We start from the raw sequence: 24,715 nt of genomic DNA on the forward strand, positions 1-24,715 counted from the left end.
TTCTAAACCCGGAAATCCAGCGCCGCCTCCCACGCCTCCCCTCCCCCTTCCTCCGGGTTCTGACGCGTCTCGCCCCGCCCCCGCCCGCCCCTTCTGGGCTCCTGACCGGATGTTGGGATCCTCTTGTTGTTACTTTCCGAGCCGGCCGCGAAGGAGGTAAGGGAGTCCCGCCGTCGTCCCCCCCCCAACCCCGACAAAACGAAGCTTTCATGTTGAACGTGTGAATGCACGCGCGCGTGTAGTTATGTGTGTCCGGCGTTGGGATTCCGGGATTGAGTGCGGGCGACCCTCGGAAAGCCAAAGAGCACCTGGCTGAATGTCACCCGAAGTGGTGAAACCAGACGTGACGTGTAGGAGGGACGCGTGTCCGGGGGATCCCGACGACCTTTATTTTCGCTGCGGGAAAGATGCCCGCATCGGGGGCTGGGGAGGCGGGTTGGATCGGGGCTGCGGCACGGAGGGAGGGAGGGAGGGGGTGCGACCGTTTGCCCCCCAGCGCCCCTTGATGGAGCCTCGCCTGGGGTGGTTGTGGGGAGGGAAGGAGACGGATCCTGCGAACGGGGAGGGAAGGAGATCACGGGCAAAAAGTTGCCACACAATTGAAGAGCAATTGAGAGGAGGTGTTTTTGCCCCAGGACAGTTCAGAGAACAATAGCACACAGGATCTAATCAAATGAATGAGATCCTATCAGAGCGGGGAGCAGGATAGTCTACTGCAGGCTGGCTATTATTATTATTATTATTATTATTATTATTGCTCCACCTTTTCCACTGACAGGGACTCAAGGCACTTTATGCATAAAAATAAGAACAGCTAAAAACATAGTTGTGGGGGAGCTCCAATCATTTAATTAATAACAAACCATTGATTGATTGATTGCATTTCTGCCCCACCTTTTTTCCCAAGGAGCCCAAGGTTGTGTACGTAGTTCTCCCCCTCCTCATTTAGTCCACACAACAACCCTTTGGGGTAGGTCAGTGACTGGCCCCCAAGGTCACCTAGTGAGTTTCATGGCTTGGGCAGGGATTTGAACCCTGGTCTGCCAGGCCCTATTCGGGCACTCCAACCATGACATCACACCGGCTCTTAAAACTATGTACATGGCTGTAAGATCTATTAAGAACCTACTGATAATTGCAATAAAAACAGCACGGCACCGACACTTTCATTAAAAGCAGTCGGTTCCTGTAATCCTGTTGGAACAAGAAGGTCGTCTTCGCATGGGAGCTGGTCTGATTTCTCTGGGGAGGAAGTTCCAAAGTCTGGGAGCAGAAACCAAGAATAGCAGGATCAATAGTGTCAAGAATGAAATAGCTGAATAAAGAGGGACAGTTTCTGTGGTGAGCTAGGAGGTCCCTGGATCTGCTGGGACCAAACTGTGCAGCATCACATTCCAATTATTTTCTTCTTCCCCTTTACTAATCGAAAGTGTGTCCAGTCCTACCAATTTCTCTCTTTTCTTCTCTCTCTCTATAATTTTTATTAAATTTTCTGTTTTAAAATACTCATTTTGCATCCTTAAAATATCAATGACTTCCCTTCTTCTCTTTCCATGGTTCATTTTACATATCCTAAATCCCTGCATATTTTACAAAAACTATACCATTCAGCATTCCATTATTGCAGCCATCAAAACTTATTTATACAGTTGAATTTATCTTGATGCTTCCAGAGTTTTCAGCTGTACACAATTATTTCCCATATATTCAATAAATGTTTTCCAATCTTCTCTAAACATATGTTCTTCTTGCTCTCTTATTCTGTATGTTAAGTCTGCAAGTTGTGCATATTCTGTCAATTTAAGTGGCCACTCTTCTTTGGTTGGGACCTCGCTCGTTTTCCTTTTTTGGGGGGGCTAACAAAATATGGGCTGCAGTAGTAGCATACATAAATAACTGTTTTTGACACCTGGGAATTTCAGTCTTAATTATCCCCAACGGGAAGGACTCTGAGTTTTTTTGGCAAAGTACTTTTAAACATTTTTTTTCAGTTCATTATGGATCATTTCCCAATACTCTTTTACCCTTTTACAAGTCCACCACGTATGAAAGAACGTTCCCTCCAGCTCTTTGCATCTCCAGCACTTTCCTGATTCAGTCTTATACATCTTAGTAAGCCTACTTGGAGTTAAATACCATCCGTGAATCATTTCCCCCAGACTTTCTCATGCTGCTTTTTAATGTTTGGACCCAGATGGAGTTCCAAGTGTCCTTACCCAACCCTTCAGGTTTTCTGATTGCGTCTGGTGGAAACCTGAGGTTGCTCAACAGCCGTAAAAACTGCTCTTGGAGAGAGCTTGCCTTGCCAGTTCTCTGCCTCTGCTCTGCAAGTGGGTGCTTGGGGGAAAAAAACATGTTCCATGGGGCTACAAGTCCTGTATCCCTTCATATGCGCTCCCTAGTCTCCACCATGTAAGCCTGGCACTGCCCAGCTAATCTTTAACAGATATCAAAAATGTTTATTCGGCTTTACGCCCATCATGAAACACACAACAACAACAACAACAACAACAACAACAACAACAACAACAACAAATAAATAAAACAGCGGACTCGTACAAACCACAAATAATATAACACAATTCACAACTCACAAGGGCAGATATTAGCCATTCATAAGAAAAGATTAAGATTAAGATTAAAAATTTTAGGCAGATAAGTCTAGGTGGGAAAGAGATAAATCTAGGTGGGAAAGAGTTGAGCTTCTCCAAAGTCAGAAATGGAAGAATGGGGCAGAAATAGGTCCCAAAGTGCTTCTCGTTCCTTAGCTGACAAATTCTTAATAATAATAATAATAATAATAATAATAATAATAATAATAATAATAATAGATTTATTTATATCCCACCCTCCCCAGCCAGAGCCGGGCTCAAAGCGGCTAACAACAATAAGGCATTCTCTAAATATTTAACCTGGCTTGCTTCTCGCCTTATGTGGCCCCAGTAAATGTGTCGCGGTTGCCGATGCAGAAATGTTCAAAAATTCCTTCTTCAAGGAGTTGGTTGTCCTTTGTCATGATTGGTTGAGTGTGTGCTAAAATTGCATTTTGTTGTGTTCCTCCTAAATCCCGTGAGCTTGACTGAATGAAAAGTCTCGAGGGCAAATGAAGAAGTGAAAGACTACAAAATCTCAGCAGCCGAGCCTTTTGAGGAGACAGAAGTGGGGTTGCCTGGGAGCAAGTGTGGTGCAGCATTTAGCGAAATGAGCTAGGATAATAGAATCATAGAATGGTAAAGTTCGAAGGGACCTCAGTGGTCATTTGTCTGTCAGCTAAAGCATGGGCGAGAGCTATCTTCAAATCCTCACGTGAGCCATTAAGCTAACTGGGTGACCTTGTTAGCAAACTTTTTTGCAAACTTTTTCAGCAGGGGGCCAGTTCACTGTCCCTCAGACCTTGTGGGGGGCCGGACTATATATTGGGGGGGGGGAATGAACGAATTCCTATGCCCCACAAATAACCCAGAGATGCATTTTAAATAAAAGCACACTTTCTACTCATGTAAAAACACGCTGATTCCTGGACCGTCTGAGGGCCAGATTTAGAAGGCGATTGGGCCAGAACCGGCCCTCCGGCCTTAGTTTGCCCGCCCGTGGGCTAGCTGCTCGATTTCATCCTAACCAACCTCACAGGATTGAGGAAAAAATGGTGGCGGGTGAACAGTGGGATATAAATGCAATATTTATATTTGGTTTAGGGAACTCTCCTGCCTTCAGAGGCTCTCAGGGGGCATGTCTTGGATTTTAGAGTGTGCGTGCGCGCGCTGAAGCATACAACACTGTGTTTTCTTTTGTTCAGTGTGCTGAACTTTGTGTCTGTGCCAATCAGCAGTTTAGATCCCGTGTGGAATTTCCTCTTCGGACTCGTAACCAGAAACACAGGGTTGTCTCACTGGGAACGCTTCCTCCTTTTTGCAGTTCTGCCGGAGCGCTAGGTGCACCTCCCTCCTTACCTGCCTCAAAGGAGCTGGGAGCAGCTGTTTTGTGCTTGCTTTGCACAACAGCATCGCAAACAGCAAAACAAGCTGTTTTGTGGCAAGGCCTGTCTCGCCTGCTCACATTTCCTAGAGCTGTTGGGCCTGATGTTGCGCCTAGGCATAATTTGCCATGGCTGCGTCTTCAAAGACATGCGCTCGTGTTGTTCTTAGGTCCTGGCTGGCAAGCAGAACGCCTCGAAGGGGATCGAAAAGCAGCACAAAGTCACAAAGCCAGTCTTGTGAGAGACTCTTCTGATAACAGCTGACTCGGAAACTGCAGAATGGGTAAGGGCAGAGGACATTGCTGTGGACGCTGCAAAGCTGTGAAGTTTATTTCCTGTTGATTGGTCAGATTCCTGGGTAACAGGGGACGTAAAATTGGGCTATGCTTTGATGGGGTTAATTGCTGTAACGCTGCATGTTGCAGCGCTTGAGTAGCCTAATCTGCCTAAACCACAGGAATCTCTGGATCACGCTGATGTGAACAGAAAGGATTTCAGTCCCCTTCCTTATGGCATGAAATCGGGACTGTAGAAACCTGCGCGCTTTCCCCCCTCTTTGCAGAGACACAGAAGCTGCTCACCCCAGTGAATAGCTACGGGTCCCAGGATGGGGACACGAGGCCAGACCTGGGCTTTGCTTCCATTCAACCAGAAGAAGAGGAGCTCCGCAGGCGTCTGAAGTATTTCTTCATGAGCCCCTGTGACAAGTTTCGTGCCAAAGGCCGCAAGCCATTCAAACTGGTGCTCCAGCTGATCAAGATCCTAATAGTCACCATTCAGGTATGTGAGATGCAGGTGGTGCTGTGGTCTAAACCACTGAGCCTCTTGGGCTTGCCGATCGGAAGGTCAGCGGTTCGAATCCCCGCAATAGGGTGAGCTCCTGTTGCTCTGTCCCACCTCCTGCCAACCTAGCAGTTCGAAAGCACGCCAGTGCAAGTAGATAAATAGATACCGCTGCAGCAGGAAGGTAAACGGCGTTTCCATGTGCTCTGGTTTCCATCACGGTGTCCCATTGTGCCAGAAGCGGTTTAGTCATGCTGGCCACATGGACAAACTGGATAAGCTGTCTGTGGACAAACGCTGGCTCCCTCAGCCTGAAAGCGAGATGAGTGCTGCAACCCCATAGTCACCTTTGACTGGACTTAACCACTACTGGAAGGAATTTTTTAATTTAATTTTATTTTATTTGTTTCGACCATGACAGACCAACACAGCTACCCTACCTGTAACTTGCTCTAGTCAGTTGCCACAGGTAGAAAAGGCTTCACGGTTGTACTGGGACTACCATATATTTTTAGGCACCAGGCAATAAGGTTTCTTCTATAACCAGGCCTTTGGTCTTTAACTCTCTCTGCCCCCTGCCTGCCCCCCAACACAAATACACACAGAGAGAGATTCGGAGCAGAAGACATTGCCCTCTCTCCCTCTTTCTTGCAGTGCTCTGCCTGCATTTCCAAAAAAAGGGCTGAAGGAAGAGGTGCCATGTTTGTGGATTCACCAGCAGGCAGCAAGAATGAGGAGGAAGTTTTATAAAAGGGGTTTTATTTTCTCAAGTGAGGCTCACCTGGTGCCTTCATTATACACCTTTAGGTGCCAAGCAAATGAGAGTAAGCTCTCCAGATGCAGGTGACGGCCTCCTCCTCCTCCTTGCAGATTGTGTCCACCAGCCACACGTTTTGAGGCGATTTTGGCATTTCTCAGTCGGAAAGCCTCTCTTACCTATGTGTCAGGTCACCACTTGACTTTTTTAAACAAAGGTCACAGCCGGTTACTTCTCTTTGCACACAGTGACACAATTTTTCATTTTGAGTGCAGAACTGATCCCAGCATCTGCTCTCCTAAAATGTCCTTTGCTCCACTTTCCACACTAGGCAGTGAGTGGCTAGTTCTGGCCATTCATAATCAGGGTCAGGACAAACTCCTGACTAGTTACCCAATGTTATGATGATAAATCACCTTGTTTTATGTGTCCAAACCCTCCAGATGTTTCTGCTAGATTCCAACTGCCCCCCCCACTCCATGAAATTTGACACCCTGGATCTGCTGCCTAGGGCTGATAGGAGTTGGGAGTTGAGGAACTAATTCAATTTGCTGGAAATGCACCTGATAGAGGGAGAACTTAAGGATGCAGGTGTGAGCCCTGCAGAGGTGGGGTGTGTATTTTAGGGTTGAGTGAAAAATGAGCTCCTAGAAATTTGTGGGTGGTAAAATTGAGGGAGGGGGAGGATTTTACTCATTTTTTGGGGGGGGGGAGGTGGCAATTATCCCAACATTTGGATGGAGACAAATGAAAAACTCAGAAAATTAACCAGAACACTCCCTGGGAGCATGGGATTTAGGAAGGTCAAATAACCAAGGTGCATCTTTAAAAACTGCCCGTGGGGTGGGGGGGGGAGAACAAAGCTTCAGAATGTCTCCCCTCTTTGCCTTTTACCTTACCTTCTGTGGCAGCAGGGGAGGCAGAAGACCATTCTCTGGGCTTTCAACTGAGCCAAAGAAGTTGTCCGAAAGAAGCAGATGTTTCCGATGCCAACTGATCCAAAAAATACAGTTCTCTAAAGCAGCAAGACATCTCTGGTGCCAACTGATCTGAAGGAGACAGTTGAATGAGCTTTTAACTGATCTCAGGATCCTTTCAAACAACTCACCTGGTTTCCTGGGAAACAAAACATTCTGAGGCCCATTGTGAAGTCAGATCTTGGCCAAGGCCTCACCCAATGGACTGTGGGCTCTCTCTCTCTCTGTCTGTCTGTCTCTCTCTCTCTCCATCTCAGCCCCATGTCAACACTTGGTATCCTCATCCAACTTCCAAGCACCTGCCCTGCCCCTTAATTTACCCCTCACCAGGAGGGCCAGGGCAGCTGGATCTGGGCTTCCGTTATAGTTTCCCCCAAACACCCCCTGCCTCACATCCCTATGGGAATCGAAGGAAATAAAATGGGCCCTGATTGTGATCCAGTTTCCAACACCTCATGAAAACTCGCCTGCCTGCCCAAAGTGTTGGCTGGCTGGCTGTTCCTCGTTTAGTCATTGTGCATTATTGGTTCCAGTGGTTTGAAAGTTCTTGCCTTTTCATTTTAGGGTGGGGGCTTCTCTCTCTACCTGGCTACTCACCACCTCTAGGCGCTTTCAAAAACACTTTTGTACTCTCAGGGGGTCTTCCTTGGTGCTTTATTCTTACTTGAACACCCGACCTTTCCTCCAAGGAAGTCAAGGTGGTATACATGGTGTGCTTTCCCTGTCCAAATTATCCTGGCAATAACCCTCTGAGGAAAGCTAGGCTGCCTCCAATACTGGAAGGAGTATGAGGCTATGGTGGCTTTGAAGGATGCCCCCCACACCCTGGGTTGGGGACTGGGGAATGAGAGCTGGAGGGTGGGGGTTTCACCCTGAGGGAGCCCCAGCCCCATTTTTCCAAAATGTTATCCCAGAGCTTTTAATGTGTAGTGCAGATACAGCCAAAGTTTAACAAGATGAAAGTAAGACAAGCAGAAACAGAAGTTACCTCAGACCCAGATAAACTGCACCACAGACTTACGATGCTGAAACCCCCTTGAAAAGGACATATAGCCGCTCGTTTACCAAATATTAAACTGAAATGTTAAAAAAGAAATGAATCTGGAAAATTAAAATCTATATCATGCCCTATATCTATTGCCCAGTGTGTCATAGATTCTTAACTGCTCCTCTGCTTGGTCCCTGCTCTCTGCCTCCCCTCCGCACAGCTCGTCCTCTTTGGGCTCAGCAATCAGATGGTGGTCACCTTCAAAGAGGAGAACACGATGACGTTCAAGCACCTCTTCCTGAAGAACTATGTGGATGGGGCAGAGGAGACCTATGCCGTTTATACACAGGCAGATGTCTATGAGCACATGGTCTACGCGGTGGATAAGGTGAGAAGCGAGTAGAAAGCTGGTGGGGAAGGGGAAGGCGGCTGGACACGACTGGGATGACCATTGCAACTTCCCCCATAGTACCTGGCCGTTGCGAACGAGACAGTCGGACGCTATGCCTATGTGCCTGCGGGGAGTGCAAACCAGTCGGCGCTCATGCTTTGCCAGCATTACTACCGGAAAGGAAGGATTGACCCGGCCAATGACACCTTCAACATCGACCCCAAAGTCATCACAGGTGAGCAAGTGCCTTTCCTAGGGCCTCCAGCATCCTCTATGCTCTGCGAGGGACGCGGGTGGCGCTGTGGTCTAAACCACTGAGGCTCTTGGGCTTGCCGAATGGAAGGCTGGCAGTTCGAATCCACACGACGGGGTGAGCTTCCAGTGCTCTGTCCCAGCTCCTGCCAACCTAGCAGTTCGAAAGCACGCCAGTGCAAGTAGATAAATAGGTACCGCTGTGGTGGGAAGGTAAACGGCGTTTCCGTATACTCTGGTTTCCATCATTGTGTCCCATTGTGCCAGAAGCGGTTTAGTCATGCTGGCCAAGTGACCCGGAAAGCTGTCTGTGGACAAATGCTGGCTCCCTCAGCCTGAAAGCGAGATGAGCGCCACAACCCCATAGTCACCTTTGACTGCACTTAACCGTCCAGGGGTCCTTTACCTTTACCTTTTAAGTGGAGGAGGGCAGTCCTGGAACAGAATCCTTGATGCTTTGGGGGCTAAATCTGTCAAGAAGCTTTTATTTTATTTTTTTTCCTTATTCAGTCCGTCATGGGTTCCTGTGGATAGGTGCCACCTTCCTCTGTGTCAGGGATAGCTAACCTTTGGCTCTCTAGTTGTTGTTGGACCAAAACTCCCATAATCACTGAATGTTGGCTATACCGACTGGGGTGGGTGGGAGTTTGAGTCCAACATCTGGAGAGACCGCCGGTTAGCCTCTACTCGCTCAGTGTGCTGAATGCTGCAATCTCATTCTGTTTCTGTAGGCTGGTGATTATTAGGGCTGCCATCTGCTTAACATCTGCTGAGGCGATTCACTGTTTAGAATTTAGGTGAAAATACAGTGGAACTTTGGTTGTTCGAAAGCTTACCAGTACAAGTAGATAAATAGGTACCGCTGTGACGGGAAGGTAGATGGTGTTTCCGTATACTCTGGTTTCCATCACGGTGTTCCGTTGTGCCAGAAGCAGTTTAGTCATGCTGGCCACATGACCCGGAAAGCTGTCTGTGGACAAATGCAGGCTCCCTCGGCCTGAAAGCGAGATGACAGTCGCCTTTGACTGGATTTAACCATGCAGGGGTCCTTTACGTTACCTGTGGAGATGACCTATCTTGCTGTTTGAGTTCCACAGTGGGGTTTAGGGTTACCCTATTTCAAAAAGTAAAATTCCTGACACCCACAAAGTTTTTGAGGTTTTTTTGGGTTTTTTGAAACACACCAAAGTTGTTGAGCTTTGTTTTCGAAACAAACCAGCTCCTTTTTCCATCACATTGCCATGCATTCAAGTTTTCCCTGACATTTTGCCAATTTGGCAAAATTTTCTCCGATGCCATTTTTACACCTGAAAACCAGGACATGTCAGGAATTTTCCTGACGTATGGCAAGCCTAGTTTAGAGGAAAGGCAGGTGTTTAGAGTTAAGGCACAGTTCCTTGTACTGTGGCACCTTGGCTTAAGAACTTAATTCGTTCTGGAGGTCCGTTCTTAACCTGAAACTGTTCTTAACCTGAGGTACCACTTTAGCTAATGGGGCCTCCTGCTGCCACCGCCGCGCGATTTCTGTTCTCATCCCGAAGCAAAGTTCTTAACCCGAAGGAATATTTCTTGGTTAGTGGAGTCTGTAACCTGAAGCGTCTATAACTTGAAGCGTCTGTAACCCGAGGTACCACTGTAGAGTCTGGAAACTCTGCTCTTTACACTTTCTCCTTTCTTGAGTTGTGCTTCTTTCAAGTTTCTAAGTTACTTGACTTGTGCTGATCTGTGACCCAGATTGAGGAAAGCTGCCCTGTTCGTGCAGGAGCTATGTTTATGGAATGCTATTCTCTGCATTTTACCTCTTACCAATAAAAAATGAGTTGCAGGTGTAACTTTAGTTTGAGAAGATACCACAAAACTGCTGGCGTTTTTTTCCTTTCTCCCCAATGCTGCCCCTACACATATGAATCTGTTCCTCTTTTCTGCGTAGAGTGCGTTGGCGTTGATCCCCCACAAAATATACCTTCTGCCCAGGACTCTGAGGAGACGTCTGGAGCCCTCCTGGAGCCAGAGCGCAGCTACAGGAACTTCACTCTCAAGTTTTACAAGTAAGCAGACACACTTTCTTGGTGTTTGCAATAGCAAGAGGGTAAGACACAGACTCCAACTGGAGGAATTCGCAGGAGGGAATTCATGTATTCCCATTACACTTTTTTGGGGGGACAACTTTGCAGACCTGAGGGTTTCTGCCTACTAATCTTACATTTATCAATTGACATGTTGCAGCTGTTGATTTTTGTACCCAACATGGTGTCAGGGACCGTGCTGAGGAGGGCTGCACTGAGGAGGAATGGTGGGAGCCTCCCCCTGCTCCTGATCAGGATCCTGAATCTTCCCAGGAGCAGGGAAGTAGTATAGATTTGTAACAGCGGTTTGCAGAGGGACATAGTTCAGAAAGCAGAAGCTGGGAAGTACTGGGTGGGGAACAGCTATAATAATAATAATTTATTATTTGTACCCTGCCCATCTGGCTGGGCTTCCCCAGCCACTCTGGGCGGCTTCCAACAAAGACCAAAAATACACTAAAATATCACACATTAAAAACTTCCCTGAACAGGGCTGCCTTCAGGTGTCTTCTGAATGTCAGGTAGTTGTTTATCTCTTTGACATCTGACGGGAGGGCGTTCCACAGGGCAGGCGCCACTGCCGAGAAGGCCCTCTGCCTGGTTCCCTCTAGCTTTGCTTCTCACAATGAGGGAACCGCCAGAAGGCCCTCAGCACTGGACCTCAGCGTCCGGGCAGAACGATGGGGGTGGAGATGCTCCTTCAGGTATACTGGGCTGAGGCCATTTAGGGCTTTAAAGGTCAGCACCAACACTTTGAATTGTGTTTGGAAACGTACTGGGAGCCAATGTAGGTCTTTCAAGACCGGTGTTATGTGGTCTCGGCGGCCGCTCCCAGTCACCAGTCTTGCTGCCGCATTCTGGATTAATTGTAGTTTCCGGGTCACCTTCAAAGGTAGCCCCATGTAGAGTGCATTGCAGTAGTCCAGCTAGGAGGAGAAGAACTGGGAGAGAGAGAGAGAGTTCAGACCCACTTTCTCTGGAAAGCGACCATCCGCTCAGCCCAAGGTCAAGGAGAGCAGATAAGGTGGCAGCGCAGAAAGCACAATGGTTGCGAGATCAGGTTGCAAGATGCGGGAGTGACGGGCGGGGGGGACTAGGGAGGAAGTGGGTGGAACCCTTAATTGGGAGCACCTTCATTCCAAGGGATGGGTTCTTCTCTCTCTGTGATCATTAAAATTTGTAAGTGGTAAGAGACTCCTTTCGCTTTGTTCTGCTTATCTACGGCCAAAAGTCAGGGAGGAAGTCAAGTCCCTGAAGCACATGGTTTTCCAAATGTGCACATTTTGCCTCCTTTTTTCTGAGCTTATAAGGCTCAGCTCCCTTCAGGTTTTCCGACAAGAGAGGCTCTCCATTCTGTTTGCGGTCATTCAGTGGGAAACTGTGACGTTCGGTGGTAGATTCTGACAGAGCTGACCCTCCACGTCTTGTTTTTTTTTTTAAAGATATTTATTGAAATTTCAAAGGTTATACAAAAAAAAGTAATAAAAACAAAACACAAACACAAAAAATAAAAAACAAAAAAAATAAAAAACTAAAAACTATTTAAAAACAAGTAAAGTTTCATTCCCTTATTTTCTTATAACTTACTTCCCCGACCTCCTCATACCTCCCCTTTTTGTATTCCAATTTCTAATTATTAATTCAGCAAATCCTCTCCCTTATTTTTCATTTAATTTTCAACCTTTCTTTTCTTTTTACTTAATCATTACAGCTGAAAAACCCCTTAATTTTCTAAACCAACATCATTCTAACATTCATTAATTTTGCAATATTTCCCAAGATAGTCCTTAAATTTCTTCCAATCTTCTTCCGCCGTCTCTCTTCCCTGGTCTCGGATTCTGCTAGTCATTTTTGCCAGTCCCATATAGTCTATCACCTTCATCTGCCATTCTTCCAAGGTGGGTAGATCTTGTGACTTCCAATACTTTGCGATGAGTATTCTTGCTGCTGTTGTGGCATACATAAAGAATGTTCTATCCTTCTTTGGCACCAATTGGCCAACCATGCCCAGGAGAAAGGCCTCTGGTTTCTTCAGGAAGGTATATTTAAATACCTTTTTCATTTCATTATATATCATTTCCCAGAAAGCCTTAATCCTTGGGCACGTCCACCAAAGGTGAAAGAATGTACCTTCAGTCTCTTTACATTTCCAACATTTATTATCAGGCAAGTGGTAAATTTTTGCAAGCTTGACTGGGGTCATGTACCACCTATAAACCTCCACGTCTTGTTTCTGCCAGGCTCATCAATGTCACCATCCGGTTTAAGCTGAAAGCCATCAACATCCAAACCATCATCAACAACGAAATCCCGGACTGCTACACCTTTTCCATCACAGTGAGTAAGGATGCTTGAGGAGGTGTTGCTTTTGCCTCCTTTCCGGCTGTGTGTGAGGAGCCCTCATTCACACGCTGGACTGAGAGGACCGGAGATGCTGCTCTGGGGCTTCTTCTGCTGTGCTGCCCGGTGGAATTTCCCCCAGGATGTACATTGTCATTCTTTTCTTCTTCTACTCCTCCTCCACCCTCAGATCACATTTGACAATAAAGCACACAGTGGCCGAGTGAAGATTCACTTGGACAACAAAGTGGATATCCAGGAATGCAAAGACCCCAGTGTCTCTGGCAAAGGTATCAGGGGGTTTCAGGGGGAGCAATATAAACCTTTTCGAAGGCAGCACCTCACCTGTATAAGAGCAGCGCTTAAAGCACTGCTCAGGGACCGTTTGCAGATTGATTTTTTTAAGGGTTTGGTCTTTAGTTCCTGGCTAATGAGAATCAATATCCTAATTGACTTAAAGGATATTTGGTTTTTTCATGGCACTGTAAATCTGAATGTGTCCATAAGGCTAGCGTAATCCTGCCAAAATACGGACTTCAGAAAAAGAGATTTGAGTGTTATGTGGAACTCTTTCTCAGCCTCCACGTTGCTGACTTATCCCATTCATGAACCCATTGAATTGCATCTTTGATTATGGAAACCTCTCAGTTCCTTCTTAGCCGTCTAATTTAATGACTTGCCAAAGCCCGAGACGATCATTTCATAAGCTTATGCTGCAGAAAGGAACATATTTCTTTAGTATCCAGTTTCACAAACTGATGTCCACAACGATGATGATGTTTAAACTCTTTGTCATATTCGTCTCATTAGCTGGTGATTTTCGTTTTCTAAATTCAAAAGTCTCAACCTCTTTAAGATTTTCTTCATAGGGAAGGGTGTCTGCATCACTAAGGTTTATTTGTCCTTTTTCTGGACCTTCTCAAGCACATAAACTTTTCTTTGAAGGGCTGGGATGACCAGACTATACCTTATATTCCAGGCATGCTACAGATTAGTATAATGGCATTGTGACACCTGCTGTTTTACCGTATTTTTCGCTCTAGGAGGGAAAAAGTGTGTCTTATAGAGCGAAAAATACGGTACTTTCAGTTCCATTTTTAATGATTTCTAGCATTGAATTGGCCCTTTTTACAATGGTCGCAGCCAAATGGCTTATATTCTCAGTCATCCCAAGGTCTTTGTCCTGTGTGTTTTTTATCCCAATTAGGCTCGATCAGTCCTAAGTCCCTACAGCTCAGGCTGTTCTCTCTTCCTCTCCCATTTTTGCTTTTGGCAACCCCCCGTTGCCCCCTTTCCCCACAATTCTCTCTGTCCCTGCTCCAGCTGGCCTACTTTTCCCTCCAGAAACTCTAGGACTTCTTCCATGTGCCTCATAGCATCATTTTTGCTGCCTGCAGAAACTTCCATCCCCCAACAACCTCTGGGTTCTCTAACTAGCCTATTTGGACTGAAAATTCTGCGGGTGGGGAGTGTGACCGTTTCCTTGTTCTCTAGCTCCCCACATTTTCTAGAAACCCAACACTGCCTTCCTCCTTTCTTGCAGGAGACAACAGCTTCCGGATGTTCTTTGACGTGGTGGTGCTCCTCATCTGCGTACTATCTTTCATCTTGTGCGGCCGCTCCATCATCAGGGGGCTTCTCCTGCAGCATGTGAGCATTGCTGGGTCATCCTTATTTACAGACGTACCACCCAGGACTTTCTGCGTGAAAAGTCTATGCTCTTGTCACTGAGCCAGCCACACACAAATTTCAGGGTGCTGCTGTCTGCAGGCAAAAGCTTTGTTGCACTAATCCGCTCCAGTAAAGAGCAGTAGCTGAAAGTGATTGTAGCGTTGGTGGGGCAAGAAGACAAATATTCCAAAGTATGTTTGCATTCATAAACCTGGATCCCGTGCAACTCAAAGTCTGGCCAGGCCATGGCACGAGGACCTGCCGCAGCAATAGTTGTGTGGAGTGCAGAAATAGGGAGGGGAAGGGTTTGAAAGGCACCAGGTAACTACAACCCCTCCAGAACACAGACAGACACATAAAATTGCAGGGAGTTCTGGTGGTTGTAGCAGGGTGGGGTGGCAAAACAACTTTTAAAAGAAAAACATGAAAAATGTTGTTAGGATGGGGCAGAACGTAGGTGAGACATTTGCCCAGGGATGTTAGCAAAGGACGTTGGTGAAAACTTCATTGTCTGCTTAAGGCAATGCTTAATGTAGCAATCAAAAATTGCTTTCAAAATTAAAAATCCTGCGTTTATGTGATCCAGCAGCTTTTATTCTGCAGAGACTCCAGTGCCGTATTCTTCTAGCAGTGGGGACTATGTTGGCCAGGTTTTTTATCAGGCTGGGTGATATAGCCAGTGGCGTAGCGTGGGTTGTCAGCACCCAGGGCAAGGCAAGTAATTTGCACCCCCTAACCCTAACTCCCAGATGTTGCGCCCGGTGCGGCCGGCCCCCCCTGCACCCCCCACGCTACGCCACTGGATATAGCAATATATCATCTGAACCCGATTTGAATTCCATATCTTGTATTAGTTTCATAGTTTTTGACCTGGTAATATATTGTGACTCCTGGTGTGTATGTGTGCGTGTGCGCTATGCAAAAAATCACAATGTGGGGGGAAAACCGTGAAGCCAGTCAATGCCTCTACATGGCTCCATCCTTATTTCAGACGTTGTGATATATCAGTATATCGCAATGTTTAGCTGTTATCGCAATGTTGGAAACCAGATATCGCCCAGCCTTAGTTTCCCCCCTCCATTGTGGAATAGCTAGCGGTTGCCTCGTAAGAACTGTGTTGCTGTCTAGGCTTGTGCATCGTGGTTGGGGTCTTCCAAGCTTAATGGTAGAAGTCCTTATGTCTCCCTTCTGGAGCAAGGGAAGCAGAGCAGTCGAGACGGCGGGGACTTTGACAGGAGGGAACAAGAGGCCGTGTGTTTTTCAGGAGGTGGGAAGCTCACCAGCAGCTCCTTTTCCTTGCACAGGAGTTCAGCCATTTTTTCCAGCGCCGCTACAATCAAGACATCTGCCTGTCCGACCGCCTGGAATTTGTGAATGGTTGGTACATCCTGCTTGTGGTGAGCGACATCCTTACTGTGTCCGGAACTATCATGAAGATTGGGATTGAGTCCAAGGTAAGAAACAGTCCAGGTATCAGGGGCTGGACTGAGGAGGAAGGGGGGGGGAGAAGAGGAGGGCAGTATAGATTTAGAACAGTGGTTTGCAGAAGGGCATGGTTCAGAGGCTGCAGAGGGGGAAAGCTGGGAAATATTGGGGGAGCAGCAGGAAGAAGAAATATCAGGGGAGAGACAGCTAACAAACTCAGTGTCTCTTGAAAGCATTCCTGACCCCCCCCCCTTCCAGAAGCAGGTGTGCAATGAGAGTAGCAGAACAGAAATCTCAGAGGCAGAAAGATTAGCTGGCGCAAGGGTGGCGTAGAATAGGAGGGACTGAGGGGGTGGGACTTTACTCAGAGCAACACCATTATCCAAGAGAGACCGCTTCCTTTGTCTCTCTATACAATTTCCTTTATTCGACCGATAGTCAGAAATAAAACATTACACAATACTTATAAACTATAACATCATAGGGGTACATAAATAAGGTAGGGCCACAGTACTAGACCTCTCGCAGATAACCCACATCAAAGCATTCAGTTATACGTTTCCGACACTTGAGTGCCAGGAAAAGGAATTTAGCCACTGACAAAGTTGTTTTCCCAGAAGACTTATTTAGCAGATATGCTGTCTGCTCTCCTCTTTGTCGGGAACTGAACTGGGGTAAGTATGGAGTTATAAGATACTGTCTTAAATCGTTGTAGAAGGGACAGCTCAGTAAAATGTGCTCTGTGGATTCTACCTCACCCAATGCACAGTGGCATAATCTCTGGTCATATGGGACTCCTCCATATCTTCCCTTCAGAACCGCCGAGTCAAGGACATTCAGCCTAGCCGCAGTAAATAGTCTGCGGTATTCCATGTAGTGGATATCCGCCAGGTAGCGAGCTGGAGCAGCCTGATACAACTGCTCCCCCAGAAACAACCTAGGTTTCACATGGGCTATGTCCTCCTGTCTGGCAATATCCCTTAATCTTTGAGCGTGGCTTGCGTGGCTATACGTCATGGACTCTATATAAAGGGAGGACAACCCGCACTTCTGCACTTCCTCCACTATCTCCCCTTCCCATGGAGATTTAAAGTTATCCCTCAGAATCAAGCGGGCCAAACCCACTAGTCTGAAACAGAGCTTGAGCCCCTTTGTCTCTCTGTGAATACAGTGATACCTCTAGTTGCGGACACGATCCATTCCGGGGTGCCATTCGCACCCCGAAAAGTCCGCAACTGGAGCGGCGCAAGCGCGGAGCGCAATAGATTGCTTCTGCGCGTGTGCGCAACACGAGGTATGACTGTATTGAATAAACTACCAGTACATTTCCTAGCACAATTCAAAGTGTTGGTGCTGACCTTTAAAGCCCTAAATGGCCTCGGTCCTGTATACCTGAAGGAGCGTCTCCACCCCCATCGTTCAGCCCGGACACTGAGGTCCAGCTTTGAGGGCCTTCTGGCGGTTCCCTCGCTGCAAGAAGTGAGGTTACAGGGAACCAGGCAGAGGGCCTTCTCGGTAGTCGCACCCGCCCTGTGGAACGCCCTCCCATCAGATGTCAGAGAGATAAACAACTATTTTACTTTTAAAAGACAACTGAAGTTTAGGGAAGTTTTTAATGTCTGATGTTGTATTGTTTTTAATATTCAGTTGGAAGCCGCCTAGAGTGGCTGGGGAAACCCAGCCAGATGGGTGGGGTATAAATAATAAATTATGATTATGATGATTATTATACTTGGTAAGAACTCTCTTTGTTTTTCTGCTTTTCGGCATCCCACCGGGGGAGGGATAGGATTTCCTGAAGCCTTGACACCAGGCAGCCTGAGGGCTAGAGCCCAGGGAAGAAGGTTTCAGATCCTGGGCTACAGTCTGAGCAGAAGAGACCCTGCTCTCACCACACCTAAAGAGCAACCCTGCACCATGTGTTGTTTATTTGCAGAACTTTGCCAACTACGACGTATGTGGAATTCTCCTGGGCACCTCTACACTCCTGGTTTGGGTCGGCGTCATGCGTTATCTCAGCTTCTTCCAGAAGTACAATGTAAGCTGAGTCCCTTTGCTTGCTTTCTCATGCCCAATACAGTATATACAGGCAGGAGCAAGATCCCAAAATGAATCCTTTATTTTATCTTTTTAAAAATGAAACCTGAGATTTCCTTTTTTTTAAAAAAAATTATTTGGTTTTGAGATTCAGGTGTTCTGACTTTCTCTCCACCCAGTGGAAATTTCCTTACAGATCTACATTAGGGATCCATAATTTTTTCCATCATACAACTCCCGTGCCTTTAATAACTGCACGAAATGGAAAATTTTACCAGATGGTGTTTCCTGGCATCTCCTTATCAGGAAGAGTTTCATCTGCTAAATGTTGACAAACAAAGCTGCCCTTGTTTTTGTTTTTTAAAATTATTTAATTTTTCAAATTTTGAAATTTACAAGCAATTATCAAACAACCAACATAGAAACAGAATTCTGAAGACTCCTGAACTTCCTTCCTCCCCTTTTGGGTCCTTATATCAACCTTTTCCTCCTGCATTAATCCTCCATTAATCCAAATCTTTTAAATCTCCATTATACCCAAAATTCAACATTAAACTACAAGTGTTATTCCAATCCTACTAATAATTGTTTACAATGGTTTTTAAGGTAAATTATACATTTTCCCCATTCCTTATTAAAATTTTGGTCTTCCTGGTTTCTGATTCTTCCAGTCATTTTTGCCAATTCAGCATAGTCCATCAACTTAATCTGCCATTCTTTTCTGATAGTTCATCTTCTTCTTTCTATCTCTGAGCTAATAACATCCGAGCAGCAGCGGTCACGTACATAAATAGTCTTTTCTGATCTGTTGGGAGTTCGGCACCTAAAATTCCTAAAATAAAAGCTTCAGGTTTTTAAGAAAAGGTTGTTTTGAACATTTTTTTTTAGTTCATTATATATCTTCTCCCATAATTTTTTTACTACCTTACACGTCCACCACGTATGAGAAACCTGAGATTTCCAGGGTGATGGATTCTGTACCCCAAAACAAATGTTGTATTTGCATCTCCTGCCTGTTGCCTGATGCTCTTGCAGCTTCAATGTTCCTTATCTGGGTCACTCCTAATTTCACCAAGACGAGAGCCGCCTGGGACTTGTAACTGGGTCTCCCTGATCCGAATTGAGGGCGGCATTTTCCCACTCAAGTTTTCTCGCTTGCTGTCTCCCTAGATCCTCATTGTCACCATGCGGGTTGCCCTCCCCAACGTCATCCGTTTCTGCTGCTGCGTGGCAGTCATCTACTTGGGCTACTGCTTCTGTGGTTGGATTGTGCTGGGACCCTACCATGTCAAGGTATGTGGAAGGAGAGCAGGGGATAGAACTGTCATGGAGCCACCAGCTTCAGTGCAAACAAAGCAATGAACTTTTCAGATCATTGTCACTGTTAATATGTGTCTTCCTTGGGGAAAGGGATGGTCGCCTAAATCTTGGAAGAGTTAATGCTACAACAGAGCCAAGTGCTTGTAGCTATTGTTGTTGTTGTTGTTATAATTATTATTATTTTCAATTACAATCCAATAATAGCTTCATCAGGGACGCGGGTGGCGCTGTGGTAAAACCTCAGTGCCTAGGACTTGCTCATCGCAAGGTCGGCGGTTCGAATCCCCGCAGCAGGGTGAGCTCCTGTCGTTCGGTCCTAGCTCCTGCCCACCTAGCAGTTCGAAAGCACTCTTAAGTGCAAGTAGATAAATAGGTACCGCTTTATAGCGGGAAGGTAAGCGGAGTTTCCGTGTGCTGCGCTGGTGCTGGCTCACCAGAGCAGCTTCGTCACGCTGGCCACGTGACCCGGAAGTGTCTTCAGACGGCACCGGCTCCCGGCCTCTTTGAGCGAGATGAGCGCGCAACCCTAGAGTCGGACACGACTGGCCCGTACGGGCAGGGGTACCTTTACCTTTACCTTTAATAGCTTCATCATAACAATACCAAATTATAATACAGTGGTACCTCAGGTTAAGTACTTAATTCATTCTGGAGGTCCGTTTTTAACCTGAAACTGTTCTTAACCTGAAGCACCACTTTAGCTCCTGCCGCCGCACCACCAGAGCACGATTTCTATTCTCATTCTGAAGCAAAGTTCTTAACCTAAGGTACTATTTCTGGGTTAGCGGTGTATGTAACCTGAAGCGTATGTAACCCGAGGTACCACTGTACAATTGCTAATACCAATCATTTAAATACCAAATTACCGTATTTTTCGCTCCATAAGACGCACCTGACCATAAGACGTACCTAGTTTTTAGAGGGGGAAAGCAAGAAAAAAAAAAATAATTCTGCGCAGAGCATGTAAGCGGCTCTTGCTTTTCTTGCTTTAAAGCAAGCAAAGTGAGAGCCGCTTACATGGCTTCTCTCCCACTTTTGCTTACCCATCCCTCCTCCCGCCTCGCTGTAAAACACGGCGACGCCAGAGCAAGAAAAGGAGGAGACACCGGGACAGGTGCTTTGCTTGCTCTACAGCGAGGCGGGAAGCCAGCAGGAGCAAGAGCGATAGCTGCGCAGCGGCTCTTGCCCTTCTGGCTTCAGAGCGAAGCGGGAGGAGGGATGGAAGGGAGCCCTTACATGGAGCCCTTTCCGTCCCTCATCCCTCTTCGCTCTGAAGCCAGCAGAGTTGTAAAATTATTGAAATATATAAACCTGAAAATCGTCGTCGTCGTCCTCATAAATGTCTGTTTCTCCCACCCACCTATTGTCTCCAGATTTGGGGCCTCGCTTGTCCTCAGCTCTTGTCTGCTCTTTTGGTTTCAGTTCCGCACCCTCTCGATGGTGTCAGAATGCCTTTTCTCGCTCATCAACGGGGACGACATGTTTGTGACCTTTGCCGCGATGCAGCAGAACAGCTACTTGGTGTGGCTTTTTAGCCAGGTCTACCTGTACACTTTCATCAGCCTGTTTATCTACATGGTGCTCAGCCTCTTCATTGCTCTCATCACTGGCTCCTACGAGACCATCAAGGTTTGTTGTTGTTTAGTCATTTAGTCGTGTCCGACTCTTCGTGACCCCACGAGCACGTCAGGCACTCCTGTCTTCCACTGCCTCCCGCAGTTTGGTCAAACTCATGCTGGTAGCTTCGAGAACACTGTCCAACCATCTCGTCCTCTGTCGTCCCCTTCTCCTCGTGCCCTCACAATTTAAATCACTAGTCAGTAGGACTTGATTTAAATCACTAGTCAGTAAGACTTGACTTAAATCATTTTTTTTACAGAAAAACTCATTCTTGCTGGTATAATCTTAATATTTACAAGCAGATGAAGGTTTCATTTTTTGAATAATAAATTTTCAGAGTAGTTTTTACAGTTATATCAAAAACTACTGATTTGCTTATACTATTAGAAATACATTGACAGATAATTATGAAATTATTGTGAGGTTTAATAAGTTAACTGTTTATATTTGGACAACTTTTCTGCTGTACTTCATTGGAAGGAGAAAAATAATCAATTCCTTAATAACCATTTAAACCATTTATTTAACTAAAACGATAACATTATAGGATATGTATCCATGTTTGTTAACTGATGTGGTTAAATGACTTTTTTTTAAAAAGCTTAGCTTGAGTTTTAGCATACATGAAAAACTTAAATCCTTATTTCCTGATGAATAGCCTTTGGACTAAATGTAATGTAACTTAAATAGAAAGCTATCTTTAGAAAGATACTTTCCTCCAAAAGCATTTTATTTTAAAAATCTGATTTAAATAAAAAAAATCAATTTTTAAATTTTATTTTTAAAAAATAATTGATTTTTATCCACCCTGGCGAGACCTATTGAGAGCGCTGTTCAGTGTGTGTTTGTTGCCTTGAATAAAGAAGGTAACTTCACTAACAGCTGGCTCTGCTTCTGCTGAACTGCATCTGACTCCAGCCCTGAGGCCTAGAGCCAGTCCAGAGACACCGTCTGATTTTTTGCGTCTGTTAGGAGTCCTCTCCTTCCTGCAGTCCCAGAACTGCTCTGACCCCTAGATAGTGCTATGCAAACCCTGTCTCTCGTCTCTTGCTCTTGCAGCATCAGTCTGAGGGGGAAGCATCTATCACCCAGCTCCACGCTTACATAGCCGAGTGCAAAGACAGCCCCAAATCGGGCAAGTTCCGCAGGGACAGTGCTTCCTCATGTTCAGTCTTCTGCTGCTGCGAGAGGTAAGTCTGCAGGGGATGGGTCTCGAGTGACTTCCACACTATTCTGAACGCCTGTTCTTGGACTCCAGCCATTTGAGAGAGCCAGTGTGGTGTAGTGGTTAAGAGCAGTAGACTCGTAATCTGGTGAACCAGGTTTGCTTCCCCGCTCCTCCACGTGCAGCTGCTGGGTGACCTTGGGCTGGTCACACTTCTCTGAAGTCTCTCAGCCTCACTTACTTCACAGAATGTTTGTTGTGGGGGAGGAAGGGAAAGGAGAATGTTAGCCGCTTTGAGACTCCTTAGGGTAGTGATAAAGCGGGATATCAAATCCAAACTCTTCTTTGGGTGGCCAGGCCCCGTTTGTACTCCAAGAACAGACCCCACCTTAAAAAAGAAAAAAGGTAAAGGACCCTTGACGGTTAAGTCCAGTCACGATCAACTCTGGGGTTGTGGCGCTCATCTCACTTTACTGGCCAAGTGAGCCAACGTTTGTCTGCAGACAGTTATTCCGGGTCATGTGGCCAGCCTGACTAAGCCACTTCTGGCGAAACCAGAGCAGCGCATGGAAACGCTGTTTACCTTCCTGCTGGAGTGGTACCTATTTATCTACTTGCACTTTGACGTGCTTTCGAACTGCTAGGTTGGCAGGAGCTCACTCCGTAGTGGGAATTCGAACTGCCGACCTTCCCATCGGCAAGCCCTAGGCTCAGTGGTTTAGACCACAGCGCCATCCGTGTCCCATAAGACCCCACCTTTCCCCTTCCCAAATCCCTCTTCTGTGCAGGGGGTCAGGGCTGTGCCTTCAAACAGGTATTAAAGGACTCATTGGGGGCAGAAAAGCCAGTGCTTGGAGCCCAGGACACATTTTTAGGGAGGGGGCATGGTTTGATGATTTTCTTTATTTCTGCATTTCATATTTCACTTTCCAGTAGTTGTTTTTCTCCACTTCACCAGTCAGCGCCCATTTTGTGTCTGTCCCCATATTGTTTTGCGATTCACGTTCTCTCCGCAGCGTTTGCGATCTATTATCCGTGGAAAGATTATTTCTCAAGGACTTTCTTTTCTCCCTCCTTGAACCCTCCCGCAAGAACCCCACTGCAGGAGAACGTCCTGGTGGTGAACTGAGCGCTGTGACAGAGAGCGAGAAGGACTGCCTTGACTGATCATTGCTGGGCACGGACCTGCAGCTGGACCTCTGAGACTGACGACGCCTTCTACCTCCTATCTTCCGGCAGGGACTAGGATGGGAGGGGGCAGCCGATATCCTTGCCTCCTGTGGGCTGCGACCTTATGTGCCGGTTCCACGGAGAGCCGTTGAAACAGTCCTTGGTGTCTGAGCAACAGACACTTGGGGGACAAGGGGGAGGGGGCGGGGACTAGAGTTTTAACCAGTATCTCCCCCAGTCTTGAACTGGCGCTGCAATAGTCCTGGCTGATTTATTGCTGGCCTGTGTGTACCGGCTTTTCCCAGGCTCCCTGTGGGATTAGCAGGTTTGCCAGACAGTTGCAGCGGGGGAATGCAGTTTTCTGTGTTGTTGTTTTTTAAGAAAAGTTTTATTTTGGAAGAAAAAAGGCTTACAAAGGGTCACACCAGGAGTGAGTCAAGGCAAAGCCCTTTACGTCGCTTTTGAGACTTTGTGGAGGTTTCCACGCTGCCTGCGCATCAACTTTTTCAAGTGCCACATTTGCCTCCGAAGGACTGGCACAAAGGTTCTGCTTTGTTTCCCTCAAGCACCTGACATCTGGCTGGCACCTGGAAGGTTTGGGATGCTACAGGATGGATTTTAATAAAGCCTCTGTGTCGTAAGGGGTGGGGAAGCCGTTTCAAAACACTGGGGTGAAGGGCAAGGCTTTTCCTGCCTCGCCCTGTGCAGGATTTGCTCTGGGGTTCGGCTAAAGTGTCTTTCCCATCCTCTCCCAGTCCGTGGCCTTGCTGCTGTTTTGGTTTGGAACAGATTCTGTTCTCAATCAGGCAGGTAGGCCTGTCTTAAGGATGACACATCTAATCCCATTTCTGCAGCCTCTGTATAGACAACTGTGCTGGGCATGGCTTGCGTTTCAATCAGGTATCAGTAAATCAATTTATTTCCCCTGGATTGTTGCACAGGAAGATTGCAGCATGCTCACTGGTCAAGTTTAGGATTAAGAGAATATGGGATCTTAAATGAAATGTCAGTAGGCTAAGACTAGAATCTACTTTGGAGAACATGTTTTTCTGCTTCAGAAGAGGCACTCGCCTACAGCTAAGGCATGGGACTGCTTTCTGCGGGTAGTTTGATCTTCAAGGCTGTCTCTTGCACACAATTCCATGTTGTTTGGGATTTTGCATTGAGGCTAAGGAAGATATTGGTATTTATGCCAACGAGGAATCACCACATCCACTTATTCCCAAGAGTGCTCTGGCTCCGAATCAGTTGCTTTTATGAGTAAGGACACCATTTTCTCCTGCTTTCTCTGGGCCTCCTTTAGAAAAATGAGCTCTGTTCCAGGAGACCAGGGGGATTATTGCAACTCTTCACTTCAGGCGCAGAAATGTCTACGACCAGGTTTAGAATTTGCCTTGTCAGGAGGAAGAGGAGCTAACTGTGCCGTCTCTTCCCTTCCACTGTCTATAAATGAACTAGTGAAAAAAGAGAGAGAGGGAGGTCTGTTGACCTCTTAAGTATTGTCAAATAATGGTCACTTGTTTTAAAGCATTAATTTTATAGAACTGCTGCAACAAATGAGATGTAACCAGTTTTGAGTGTTAATATAATTTATGAAACAACGAAGTTCAGTTCTGAATGACTGAAGTAAATAATTTACAGCTAAACAGAAATACAGGTATGAGAAAAGTGATGTTTCAGTGTTTGGGTTATTTTTTGTTTGGCTGTTGTCTCCTGGAGGGTTTGCTAAAACAGTTATGGATCTTGTATTTGTAATTTCAAACATCAACTACAAAAG

At 46.3% G+C, this 24,715-nt stretch overlaps 2 protein-coding genes across 3 annotated transcripts in view; one reads left to right on the forward strand and one right to left on the reverse strand.

The window, feature by feature from the left end:
• RASAL3 (RAS protein activator like 3) overlaps nt 1-7,693 on the reverse strand; it is a 145,917-nt gene extending 138,224 nt beyond the window's left edge. For both annotated transcript variants that reach the window (XM_081893861.1, XM_081893859.1), the window contains exon 1: nt 6,411-7,693. The gene's annotated coding sequence lies outside the window, so the exon portion shown is untranslated. The remainder of the gene's footprint in view (nt 1-6,410) is intronic.
• On the forward strand, nt 80-24,610 carry MCOLN1 (mucolipin TRP cation channel 1). The gene is made up of 15 exons (XM_081894336.1): nt 80-156; nt 4,146-4,259; nt 4,539-4,756; nt 7,702-7,869; nt 7,951-8,107; nt 10,055-10,172; nt 12,431-12,527; nt 12,721-12,820; nt 14,074-14,180; nt 15,506-15,655; nt 17,563-17,664; nt 18,834-18,956; nt 20,406-20,612; nt 21,663-21,793; nt 22,861-24,610. Exons 2-15 carry the CDS (start codon nt 4,256-4,258, stop codon nt 22,895-22,897), a joined length of 1,719 nt encoding a protein of 572 aa, XP_081750462.1. The 5' UTR covers nt 80-156; nt 4,146-4,255; the 3' UTR covers nt 22,898-24,610.
• The last annotated feature ends 105 nt before the right edge of the window (nt 24,611-24,715 follow it).

This window comes from Podarcis melisellensis (genome assembly GCF_964234715.1).
Source record: "Podarcis melisellensis genome assembly, chromosome: 17".
In the NCBI taxonomy this organism is placed as follows: Eukaryota; Metazoa; Chordata; class Lepidosauria; order Squamata; family Lacertidae; genus Podarcis; species Podarcis melisellensis.